The sequence below is a fragment of the Chiloscyllium punctatum genome, chromosome 17, assembly GCF_047496795.1.
Source record: "Chiloscyllium punctatum isolate Juve2018m chromosome 17, sChiPun1.3, whole genome shotgun sequence".
Lineage (NCBI taxonomy): Eukaryota > Metazoa > Chordata > Chondrichthyes > Orectolobiformes > Hemiscylliidae > Chiloscyllium > Chiloscyllium punctatum.
This window is the reverse complement of record NC_092755.1, coordinates 73,621,438-73,634,134: the sequence shown is the minus strand read 5'-3', so window position 1 is coordinate 73,634,134 and position 12,697 is coordinate 73,621,438. Positions and strand designations below refer to the sequence as shown.

The window sequence follows — 12,697 nt, the reverse complement described above, 5'->3', positions numbered from 1 at the left end:
GATCCATTTTTAATTAAAAAGGAGAAAACCCACTGTGCTTTGAAACTGTGAAGAGATCTTTCCATTTATGATAAAGGAGAACGCCAGTCCTTGCCCTTGTTGTTGCTGAGCGGGAGAACACACACTCTCTCTCTCTCTCTCTCTTTCTCAAGATTCACTCAGAAACACACACAGAGCCCAGTTTGAGCCTCTCCTCTTGCTCAAGGAGCTTTCAACTTCAGCTTCCAAAAAAAAACCCCACAAGGCTCAAGCAAGCCCCGCTCTGATTGGCTCCTGTTACCAGCCACCTTTTAAACAAGCGAAATCGGCCAACCATTCAAAACCACTCGGAAGTTAAGGATTGTGCGAGATACCGGGTGAAATTTCCAAGGCATTACCGCTCCGGCCGGGGGGTGATTTTTGTGGGGGGGGGAGGAGGGAGGGTCGGTGCAAAATAAAACCCCAAAAAGCAACAACAACATCAACAAGCAGAGGCGGCAGGGGGCCCCGTGGTAGGAGGAGGAGGAGGAGCAATGGCGAAGTGGAAGTTAATGCTCAATGGGAGTCCTCAAACTTGAACCACCTCGACCCATCTTGTTCGGAGACCCAGTTCGACGGCTGCGTAAACCTAACATGGATTCCCAGCCCTGATTCAAAAAATTACCGTCCGTCAAGTCGAGGCCCAGGTCGGCGGAGAGAGAAACAGAAAAACAATATATATATCAATAAATGAGTCCCTGCCCACCCACCCCCTCCCTCCCCCTTGCTCCCCGGGTGCAGGTGCCCCGGGCAGCGTCAGGGATCGGGGCGAGGCCGGGGATTCGGGGCCTACTCCAGCAGAGGGGGGAGGGTGGGCGGGGGGTGGTGGTGGAAGGGGGCGGGGAGGCAGACGCACGGAAACGTTGAATGTGCGGAGGGAATGGAAGACTAGCTGGTGGCCCCCAGACTGGGCGGGTGGATTGTGGGATACGTACATACACTGAGCAGAAGCACACAATATGTGTTGGCTCGCGAAAAAAAAAGGAGGCAGGAGCCGTACAATGTAACCTAATCAGCGAAATGTAATTGTTTTCCCAGATCACGCCGTTCGCTCCGAAACCGACAGAAATCGACGACAATGTCTTTCAAGGAGCTGAGACCCGGCGAGAAGCCGAGGCACCACGAAGATCATGGCAAGAAACAGAGTTCAAGTGAGTGTTTTTTTTCTCTCTCTCTCTCTTTCACTCCCCCCCCCCCCCCCCTCTTTTTCTCTAATGGTCCAGAGAGCTTAGATTCCCCCATTTCATGTGCAGTGTATTCGTGGAAGGGAAAAGAGAGAGGAATGTGTTTTTTTTTTAAATGTTGAGAACTGAGGCATTTGTCAGCCTAGCTTAAAATCATTTTGTGTTCCTCCTCCCCCCTCCCCTCTCTCCCCAACATTTGCAGGTTTGATCAATGGGATGGAGCACAGCCACGCAGGAGGGAGTTCAGCAGAGAGAAAAAGTCACCATTGGCGAAGTTATAAGTTGATTATTGACCCAGCGTTGAAGAAGGGACAGCACAAACTCTACCGCTACGATGGCCAACATTTAAGTCTCCCAGTGAGTGATATTGTGGAAGTGCAGCCATTAATTCCACGTCTGTCGTGTTTGTCACAGGATGCTGCCATTGTTACAGTGTTGTAAGCTAATAAAGTTACACTGTGGTTCCTCCTTTTTTTTGGATTAGTGGTGCTGGAAGAGCACAGCAGTTCAGGCAGCATCCGAGGAGCAGCCCTGTCAGGAGGTCTTAAGCTGACAGTCCGGTTACTCGCTAACATGTTCCCCTGTTTGCTGCATGTTCCCTAAACCTTTAAAAAAATAAATCATGTGTCATTCGTTCTTATTACAGAATTCCGGTGTTCCACCGGTTGATACAGTCAGAGACCCTCGACTTGGACGCATGTGGACCAAAAGCAAAGAGCTGGATTTACCTGTTCCAAAATTTAAGGTAAATGACTTGGGGAAGTGAAATGCCTTCTCCATTTCACCTCCTTAGTAGAATTTCCTTTCAGTAGTGTGTTACTCTAGCACTTTACTATGTGTAACTCTTAAAACGCAAGTAAATAAACATTGAAATGTGCAAGACAACCGTTTTTTGTTTAGCAATCGCAAGTTAAGTTTGTTTGAATGTGCTCCTGGTGCCAACAGATCGATGAGCATTACGTGGGACCTGTACCTCCAAAGCAGGTAACATTTGCCAAGCTGAACGACAACATACGAGAGGGGTTTCTCTTGGACATGTGCAAGAAGTATGGCGAGGTGGAAGAAGTGGAAATTCTTTACAACCCTAAGAACAAGAAACACCTAGGAATCGCGAAGGTGGTGTTCGCCACAGTGAAGGGAGCCAAGGATACAGTGCAGCACCTTCACAACACTTCCGTTATGGGAAACATCATCCATGTGCAACTCGATACCAAAGGTGCAATAAAGTTACTTTTTAATCAATTGGGATCTCTCCGACTGTGCATGCCTCTCGGATTTAAAGTCATGCTGGTTTCGCCATCAGAGATTAATGCAAATATGTAATATTGACTCATTTTAATGCCGAATCTGAATCACGTGTGCACACAAATGTAGCTTGTTTAATGTTGCTAGGAGACAGAGGGATTGCTGTCGTTTGTAAAATCCTCCCAACCGGTATATTTTGAGAGTCCTGGTACTGGGTCTTAATGGGCCTTGGGAATCGCGGGGCCACCTTTCAGATTAAGTTTATGAAGTTGACGCCGGTGTTTATAAATCCCACAGTCACGTGTAGTTCTGATCACTATGTTGACTCCATGTTATGGCGGGAGGGAGTGCTGCTTGTGTCCAATCGGTGGGATATATTTACAAAGGCCTGTGTCATTTTAAAACTGTTTCAGACTGTTAGTCTGTAGTTATCATACTCTTGCCATTCTGTAGGTGAACATCGGATGAGATACTATGAGCTACTGGTCAGTGGTTACTTTACTCCCCAGACTCTTCCGGTTGGTTCCGATGCTTATTTGGATGCCTCTCCTATAATCAATAGTGAATTTGTACAGGTATGGACAATTTCATTACGTTTTAAAGATATTGTGACACTTGACTGGCGAGTGATGCAATGAAGAAATATATTTCTTTAAGTTTTTTTTGCCCTTGCATTTGTTTATCGATGAATGGTTCGTTATTAGAAGGCCAGCTAGCTCCGCTGCAAGTCATGTGGGATTGGTATGAATGAATCTCTGCACACGCCAGGTTCGCTGGTGTTGTTAAAAGGCTGCTTAGAAAAAGTTGCGCGTCTGTCGAGCTCTTTAATAAGTGACAGCAGGTTAGCTAACAGCGAGCGAGATTGATGTTGCAGGGAGACGAATTGCCGTTTGTATCATAAATTTTGTGAGAAACATTTCAGATTGGGAAGTTTGATCTGAAGCAGGTGATATCTGCTATGCAAATTATTTCACTCATCTTTCTTGAGGTGGGAACTTTCTTATTTTTGTTCTTGGTTTCAGTATAATGTTTGCAAAAAAATATTTTAAGCAACAACCTCCTGTAACTTTTTGTATTTAAGATGTTTGTTACATATTACTGTAACAATTGGCTTTTTAAAAAAGATGTTAGAAATCGTCCATCTTTTGGTAAATATCTTTTTTGTGAACTCTTGTGCCTGGGAATTTGTATCCCTACTCTATGCTTATTAAATTGATTTGAATTTCCATGAAGACTTTTGTTAGTTTCTTAATTAAAAGGGCGGCATTGAAACAAGCTTTTACACTGTTTAACCTGTTTAAATGGCCTGGTATTTGTTGAGCACATCAGAGCCAGTCTCCACCATGCCATAAAGTTGTCTTCTCTCCTGGACATCAGAGATTCACTGTCCTTCTGTCTGACAAAGAAACATGAAGAGGCCAGAAGGCCATAGTGACTAAGGCAACAAGGGGAAAAAAATAATTTTAAAATTTCTTTTAAAGTCCTTTTTGACCAGTAAGGAATATGATTTTATTGGTGAAAAAGAAAGTGTTTTCCTCTTGGTGTAAATAAATGGCCTCTGTAATATTCAGCAGTTTAAGTTGCAGTTTAACTGTCAGATTTATATAACTTGGAGCCCTTAAATGATCTTTACAGGTTAAGGATTGAAAATTTTAAGAACTAATTAGTCATTTGGAGTATTTCCCAGTTTACTGGTACTTTCAAAATTTATCACTTAAGAAAGCTCTCTCACCCAAACAAGTTAATATTTTTCCTTGTTCTTTAGTTCTTCTGGTATGTCCTAGTCGCCACTACATAAGGCTTGGATGTGTGTGAAAGAGCTGACCATGGACCACCAGTAACCATGAGTGCAGTTGCAAATTACATTTTCTTTTGATGTGACCAGTTAATGGAAACTTGCTGTGGGGGAATTCTCACTGCCACCTTTTCTCTCTTGCTCTAAGTTAATCTGGTGATGTGTCTGGTCACCAGTCTGCCACTAACATTTAGATTACACTTTAATTAAATTGGAGAGCTGCTTGCTTGATGAGCTAAGAAGTATTGAATGGATGTTACCCAATCTGTTAAGAATTTTTAAAAAATCTGTGGTTTTGTGTTTCTACAATCCTTATATAAAATCTTGAAATGATACTCTCCAGAATGGCCAGGAGAGGCACACCAAATCTCAGAAACTGACTTCTTTAACAAAGCTCTCGGAAATGTAGGCTTTTCTTTTTATACGAATGCATTTTTCTCCACTAGATTCTTGTAACAATTCTACCTATTGGATTATCTCAAGTTTATTGTTGCAAAAATGTAATGTAGTTAAAGAATAGTCATAAAGTCTTGTACCAAACATTTTTGTACCATTTCATTACCAGTTACAACTGTGAACAAAGCCTAGACAATTTAATGTGGTACGTATGAATAAACTGTTACGGTGACTTCAACTTGCACTGTTTATTATTCCCCTGACAAAAAGTGCCTTATGATCCCAGTGTCAAAAATTGCTTCATAAATTTGAAAAGATATTTAGTGCTTAAAATAATAGATCAATTTCTACTTGTATAGTTTGAAAAGTTTGTGAAGTTATCCATTCATTCAAAGTTTCGGTCACGCTGCATTCTAATCTAGTTGCAGGATATTCAGTTTTTTTAAGCATTATGGGTTTAAATAAATATCTGTTGATGACATTGACATGAACAGACCAAAAAAGCTCATGGGCCTGAACCCTAATATTGATTGATTTTTTTTTACTGAACTTGGATAGATTGGCTCTTGATGTCACAATTGACTTTGTACACCTGGTCTAGGCAGAAAATTAACTACTCCTGATTTACTTTTGAAAGACCCACAACGTCTAAAAGTACAAATTTGGATGTTGGGTGACAAAAATATTTGGTTAGGTTTGGTTATAATCACTATGATTGAATTAACTGTTAGTGATTACAGTGTTTGGCTCATGTACGGATAATTACCAGGTGGACTAGGTACCGGTGAGCTGCTGGGAACCACGGAACTTTACTTCAGTTCAAATGTTTCCTTTTAGGGAAGGAAATAACGCTAACATATGTACAACAAGGTTCATAGAATAAAATCAATAAAAATTCAGTGTATTTTATGTGCATTTCTCATGTCATTTCATTATACATTTTGTTATCTCTTTTTATGTATTTATTTGAATCCATGAGCTTTAGTTCTCATTTTATGAACCATTTAAAACAGAACATATGAATATGTTTGTAATTTGAGTAGTTTACTGTTGAAAGTAACTTTTAAAGCCTATTGAGGCAAACACTTAATTTCTTCATGCCCAATACATGTTTTGAGTTCAATATTTGTGACACTCTTGTTTTATAAAAAGATGTTAAATATGTAAACACATGCATAAGTTCAAAATGTCAGCATATGGATGTATTTTCCTTGTGCAGTCAAAATGTTTGATTTTATAATTTATAAGTACTGTAATGGCAAAACTTTTCCTCTGTCTGTGTTTGTGTTCATTGTAACTTTTTAACACCGAAATGAGTAAAATGTGACCAAAATTTAATTTAATTATGTAGTGTTTAACTAGTGTAGAGTAATTTCTATTATCTCTCAATCTGAAACATTAATTAAATATTTTATTTTGCTCCCTTTTCTACAATACAAACCGGATTATAACTTCACTAATTCCAAGAAAACAGCTGACAAAAGTGCTTTGTCAGCGTCACTTTGACCAATATATTGAAGTGTGAATGATATGATTGCTTCCAAATTATTTGCTCTGCTTTACTTTGGGTAAAATCAGACATCTATTTTTAAGACCTCTGTGCTGCCTCTTCAGAATTATAGAGTTGGGATCATTTACTAACTGAGGGAGGTCTTAGAGGCATGTTATGCAGCTAGTGACAGGACGTGTATATTGTTAATATTCTCATTTTATATTGAGATTTTTGTTTGTAAACTCTCAAGTTAAATAGATAGATATCTGCATGTATGAATATGCGGAAGCACCATCTATTAATCAATGATTTATTTAAATAGCCTTTAAGGAAAATGTGAATAGAGTGCAATTGCATAGATGAAGAGCTGAACTTTTACTATGAATGTGTGACTTGAAGGGGAATTTGCGGGTGGTGGAGACTTCTGCTACCTTTCTCCCTCCATGGTTGAGGGTTTGGAAAGTGCTGTCAAAGCTTTATTAAACGTAGGAGCAATTATGATATTAAGAATTTGGATTGATAATGAATATCAAATAATGAGTTGCAATATAATAAAATTACGAATATTTTTTGGTTTGCTAGCTTTATAGATGTAGTAGTATTATTATTTATTTAAATTGATTGATCGACTCATTGGTATTGAAGCTCACAGTAAAGTTCAGCTCTTTGTCTATGTGCTGGGGGTTAGGATGCAGACAAGCTGTAGTAGCTCCTAAGATTAAATAGCTTAGTCAGTACTCTACACTGTATTTGCTCACAACTTGAAGAAACATCTTTTGGATGAGACAGTGAATATTGTATTAGATACTGTAGTCCAGGAAATAAATCAAGGAAAGTAATGAGATGGAGGCAGAGGGGAAATGACTGATTTTAAAAACTTCAGCTAGGAATTTATAAATAAAATTTAGTTCTTTTTACTAAGTGAATAACTTGTCCAGGAACATATTGAGAATATTTGATTTCTGGCTTAACTCTTAATTGTAATAGGAGTCTTTTAACATTGGTCTTGCATACACAAATTTGGATCTTTTAATGTCAATTATTAAATATCGTGTTTGTTTCTGGGGTTTTGTATTAAATGGTACTCTAGCTATGTTGTAAAATACTTTGTTTAGCTATTTTCATGTTAAATAAAGCTAATTCACATTATACAGTAACAATTTAATTCCCTTTTAGAATTGAATAACAACACTCATGTTTCAGTTTCAAAAGACATGCTACTGAACTTTTGTAGACAGTTAATTTAACTGAAGGTATTTTTAAACTGTAGTTTTCCTTTGATTTGGGTTATGTTAAAACCTGAAATTATTATAAAATAGAAAAAAATTCAAGTTTGCTTTCTGCTTTTTACACCACACTTATGAATTAAAATCAAATAATTAATTCTACTGGACTAGATTGTTTACATATTGCAATGTTAGCAAACAATATAGTATACACATTCATATAGTCTGAAAATATACTTTTAGACAAAATGCTGTGGTTAAAAATAAGTTTGCACTTTTCTGCTTCTGAGCTAGGCTAATTTGGAGAAAGGACAGTGAATGTTGTGAATCAGTCCATTGGAGTCAGTCAGTTATAGGGGATAGGTTGGAATGTGGAGTTGTGGCCACAATCAGTGCAGGTATGATGTTGACTGGAGCAGGCTGGAGGGTCAGAATGGCCTATTCCTACCTCTAATATGTTTCTAAGCCGAGATTGCTGAGCAGGGTGATCAGTGTCTTTCAGTTTGTTTCCATGCCCAATGCATTGTATTGCAGCAAAATTATAAATGAGGTAGCCTTGGCTTTGTGCATGAAACAGTGGGCTATAAGTGTAGCAGAAATTATGAAAGTAAATTAATGAAACACTAAATATTTCATGCTATTCATAATGGTGCTGCACATGAGTATGATGCCGAAAGTGTAATGATATGTTTTTGGTGCTATCTGCTCTGTTTTACCCCTCTTTATCTCAAGCGCACAAAACAACAGGAGACTCCATTCCTATCAACAGAACATCAGAAGACATACCAGCAGAAGTAGCTGTACACCTAAGGGCCAGCTGTGGACTGGCTGTAGCCAAGGCTTGGGAGGCACCCTTCACTGTCATGATTAACTGATTCTGCTAACTTCACAACTGAGCTGCGTTCCTAATTACAATTTATACTTTTTATATTTACAATGTTAAGTTCCTCTTCTCTTTGTTGACAGATTAGTTGATTTAAGAAACTTTATTTCTGTTCTGCCATTAGGCAATGTTAAGAATTCAGTGTTTGAAAACTGTTCTAGATGGTGCAGAAAATTAGAGCTATCTTTAATTATGTAGAATTTCATTTGGATAAAACTTCTGTTCTTTTTCTCTCCTTCTCACCCCCTCCGCCCACCCCACCTATTGCCACAGGTTAATGATCCACAGAAATCTCGATCTGGTGAAAATTACCCATCCATGGGACCATCTGTAACTCCAAATAGTAGTACCCCATTTTCCCATGACACTGCTTATTCCAGTTGTCGTCAGGATACACCAAATTCATACAGTCAATATACGCCACAATCCTCCCAAGGTACACCACATACACCACGGTTGGGAACCCCTTATTCGCAAGATTCCAGCTATTCCAGTCGACAGAGTACACCAGCTTATTCTTATACACAAGAATCTGGGTACAAATCCAGAAGACCTGATTCTAATTTTCAGGATTCCTTCAGGAGAGTGGGCCACCATTACTCGCATAACACAGGATCGTACAGAGGTACAGAACTACCAATTAACACTTACAAGTCAACTCGCTCAGAGGGTGGGTCATATTCACATAACACTGCAGCAAGCCAGTCTGGGATAATCTATCAGTCAGCCTTTTCTCCGTACCAGAATGTGCATTCTGCCCAACCACTCTATTCCCGTCCTTTGGAGCAACAACATGGTCAGACATCCAGAGACCATGATTACAGAAGACCTGTGCCACCATCTGAAACCTTTGGGCATAATAATGCCACTTTGGATGTTGTTCCTGTAAAGGAGAAGGCAGAAGATCCAGTTTCTTTGGAGAGTAACGTCCTAAATGATAAAACAGCTGTTTCGTTTAGCAAATCTCCTGAAAGGGCTGAGACTCCTGAAACTCTAATGTCTGAAACACCGAGTAGCTCAACACAACCCAACAGTTTAGATTCTCGTATTGAAATGCTTCTGAAGGAGCAGAGGACAAAACTTCCTTTCTTTGACCAAGAGTCTGATGTTGACATTAAGTTGGAGCACAGTCCCATATCCTCTTCTTCCTCTCAGCTTTCTCCATTACCACTTCCTGGGTCAAATACTCACTTGCTTCAGCGAGGTCTTACTCCATCATCACGTCCTTCTAGCACGGGCCTAGAAGATGTTAGTCCAACTCCTCTACCGGATTCAGATGACGAGGATCCTACGTCTGAAACTGTTCAACAAAATCAAAGCTCAAGGTCAGCATCAGAGGCTAGCATGACACCTGTTGATCAGTCTAGTCAGATGAGCAGATTTTCCACATCTTCAGATGGTAGGACTCCTGCATCTAAAGCAGAGAGCTGTGAGGCAAACAAAGAACCTGCTGAACCGACACCACCACCTGATGCACTGGAAGAAGTAAGTAAAATCATTTTAATACATAAAGATTGCACTATAATTTAGAAACACTTTGACTGAATGGAAAGAAAATGATCTCTCACCAGATTCCTGAGGTTCTTCGTCTGCAAAGAATTACCTGTCTTTTCTGGGGGGGTGGAGTCAGTGGCTAAAATTTGAATCTAATTATCCACCAGCATTGATTCATGTGCTAATCAGGATACATTTTAATAGTCACATGAACAATTTCATTTTGTTTTTTTTTGGTTTTCTTAGGGGGTTTCTGGTAAGACTGGTCAGAGCCAACAAAAAAAACTAGATAAATATAAGATGATTCCAGGTGCTTCAAAACATTATAAAACACAGTATAACATTGAGTCACATAAGGCGATATTGGGTTTGATGACCAAAGCTTGGTCAAAAAAGCAGGTTTTAAGAGATGCCTCAATGGAGGAAGGTGAAGTGGAGAGATATAGAATGAGATTTCAGGCCTTAATATGTAGGCAACTGGTGATGTGGCCACAATGGTAGAACCATTAGAAGTGAGGATTGTTGAGCAGATCTATCTCAGCTGGTTTGGGGCTGAAACAAATTGTCGACATAAGGAGGGATGATCCTATGGAAGGATTTGAAAACAAGATGAGAATTTTTTAAATCATAAAACATTGTTTTACTGGGAGCTATTGTAGGTCACTGAACTTGAGAATGGTAGGTGAATGTGAATTGATGCAAGTTAAGGCATTGAGTGAAGACTTTGGATGACTTCAAGTTTTACTGAGAGTAAAATGTAGCAGGTCAGCCAGGAGTGCACTGGAATAGTCAAAAGTTAGATGTAATGAATCAATACATTTTCTGATTTCCTTACATGCTGTTAATATAAATTGTCCTAACTCTTCAAATTTCTGATTAAACAATGTAGGTCAGAATTGTTCAGCAGATACTGATATGCTTCACTCATTGAAAAGTGGTGCGGCAGTGTATCTTTGAAATTTCATTAAATTAAGGCTGTTAATCTAAGGCTTAAGAGGCAAGAAAAATACAATGGGCACATGATGCCAACATTTCTACCAATACAATGGGTTTGTTTTTTGAAAAGTGTGTAAACTATGACCACTTTATGGATACACAAAGGAATAAAATTATAGCATGGAAACCGGTTAAAAACACAACCATTCTATTCAGATTTGTAATTAACCAGTATTTGGCTTACTTCATTGGATTTAATGTTTAAAATGATCATAGACTCCTCATATGACACTGGGGATCATTTGGAACATAGGAATATGTGACCAAGGAACAATTGTAATCACTCTGCCCTTCAAACCTGCTCCACGCTTCAGTAAGAACATAGCTGATCTGATTTTAACCTCAACTGTATATTTCTATGTATCCCCAATAGTCTTTCATTGCTTCCGTAATCGAGATTCTATCTACCTTTGCCTTACAAGTACTTAAATATTTATTATGCTTGTGTCAACTCAAAGTGCGATCCACTTGGTCCTACTTCCCCTGAGGTTATTTTTTTCTGTTCCTGGTATCTCTAATTCCTTTTAGAAAATTACTGTTGAATCAATTGCTGTCATATCCTTAGGCATTGTAATTCATATTGTGACATTCTGCTTAAAAAGAATTCTTTGTCTTCCCTCACGAGCAATATTGAGTGAGCAAAGAGCTTTTTAAGTTAGTGTTATGAATTCCATTTTGCTTTCTATTTCCCTTCAAGAACTATCTTGTGAAATCTCTAACATTCATTCAGTTTTTTCCTGGGGCTATCTCAGAAGCATGTCTTGGTTCTTAGAATGGACTCCAGTTTTTCTTCAGCATCCCAGTTATTCACCAAAGTACCAATGAGCCCACCTGCCTCTAACTTGCTCCAGAGGTATGTGGCAATATTTCTGAACAGGTTGGTTAGAAAATATCTACCCTTCTGTGAGCTCCAAGCTGTGTACGTTTCTTCAGATGAAGTAGATCAATGCTTTTCATAACTAGCTGTCGTATCCTGAGACTGGTGCTTAATTGTTCAAGTTGGACATCCTAAGATCCTATTTATGTCACCAGCTATGCACATTGTGCTGATAGTTTCGGTGAGTTTTCTAAAATCCCAGAACCATGCAGGTGTACCATTTAATTAATTTTTCCCACTGTTTGTTTCCATTCCCAACTTTGTATTTATTTTTTTAATATTAAGTTGCATCTCTCACCTTTCTGGCAAAATCTCCCACCGACTCCAGATTTCTCTCGACCTACATCTAATGGTTCTAAAAATAGGGAGCTGCAGTGATCGTGAATGCACTGATTATGATTGTCCAAAATTCTCAAGATGCTGAAATAGTCTTTGTGGATTGGAAGTTAGTAAATGTAACTCTTGTTCGGAAAAAGGAAGAAAACTACAATCCAGATGGCCTGACATCAGTCTCTAAGAAAATGCTGGAATCTATTATGAAGGAAGCCTTAGCAATGCACTTTGACTGAACATACCATTATCTTCTAAGTCAACGTAGTTTTACAAAATGAATTATGTTTGACAAATGTTCTGGAGGTAATTGAGGATGTAATGGGTTAGGTGAAGGGGAGCTGGTAGATTTACATGGAGCATTCCATAAATGCCGCACCATAGGTTAAAATCCATTATGGAGCTGGCAGTTTATTTTAACATGGAGAGAGGATTATCTAATAGACAGGAAGCAGAGAGTTTGGACAAATTGCAGGATTTTCACATTGCCAGGTTCTAGGTTGTGCCAGGTCGTGGGCAGCACGGTGGCACAGTGGTTAGCACTGTTGCCTCACAGCGCCAGAGACCTGGGTTCATTTCCCCTCTCAGGCGACTGACTGTGTGGAGCTTGCACATTCTCCCCGTGTCTGCATGGGTTTCCTCTGGGTGCTCCGGTTTCCTCCCACAGTCCAAAAATATGCAGGTTAGGTGAATCGGCCATGCTAAACTGCCTGCAGTGTTAGGTGAAAGTGTTAATGTAGGGGAATGGGTTTGGGTGGGTT

The 12,697-nt window shown here is 39.3% G+C and overlaps 1 protein-coding gene across 3 annotated transcripts in view; it reads left to right on the top strand.

Moving 5' to 3' along the window:
• The first annotated feature begins 313 nt into the window (after window positions 1-313).
• The window catches only part of setd1ba (SET domain containing 1B, histone lysine methyltransferase a), a 137,638-nt gene continuing 125,254 nt past the window's right edge, over window positions 314-12,697 (top strand). The window contains exons 1-7 of one of the 3 annotated variants that reach the window (XM_072587452.1): window positions 314-356; window positions 1,057-1,169; window positions 1,405-1,559; window positions 1,849-1,947; window positions 2,148-2,418; window positions 2,901-3,022; window positions 8,513-9,724. In XM_072587452.1, the coding sequence (XP_072443553.1) occupies window positions 1,097-1,169; window positions 1,405-1,559; window positions 1,849-1,947; window positions 2,148-2,418; window positions 2,901-3,022; window positions 8,513-9,724 (1,932 nt within the window). In that variant the 5' untranslated portion in view covers window positions 314-356; window positions 1,057-1,096. Of the gene's footprint in view, window positions 357-465; window positions 666-889; window positions 1,170-1,404; window positions 1,560-1,848; window positions 1,948-2,147; window positions 2,419-2,900; window positions 3,023-8,512; window positions 9,725-12,697 lie in introns of those variants that run through there. The other 2 variants (XM_072587451.1, XM_072587453.1) reach the window with 2 other exon arrangements.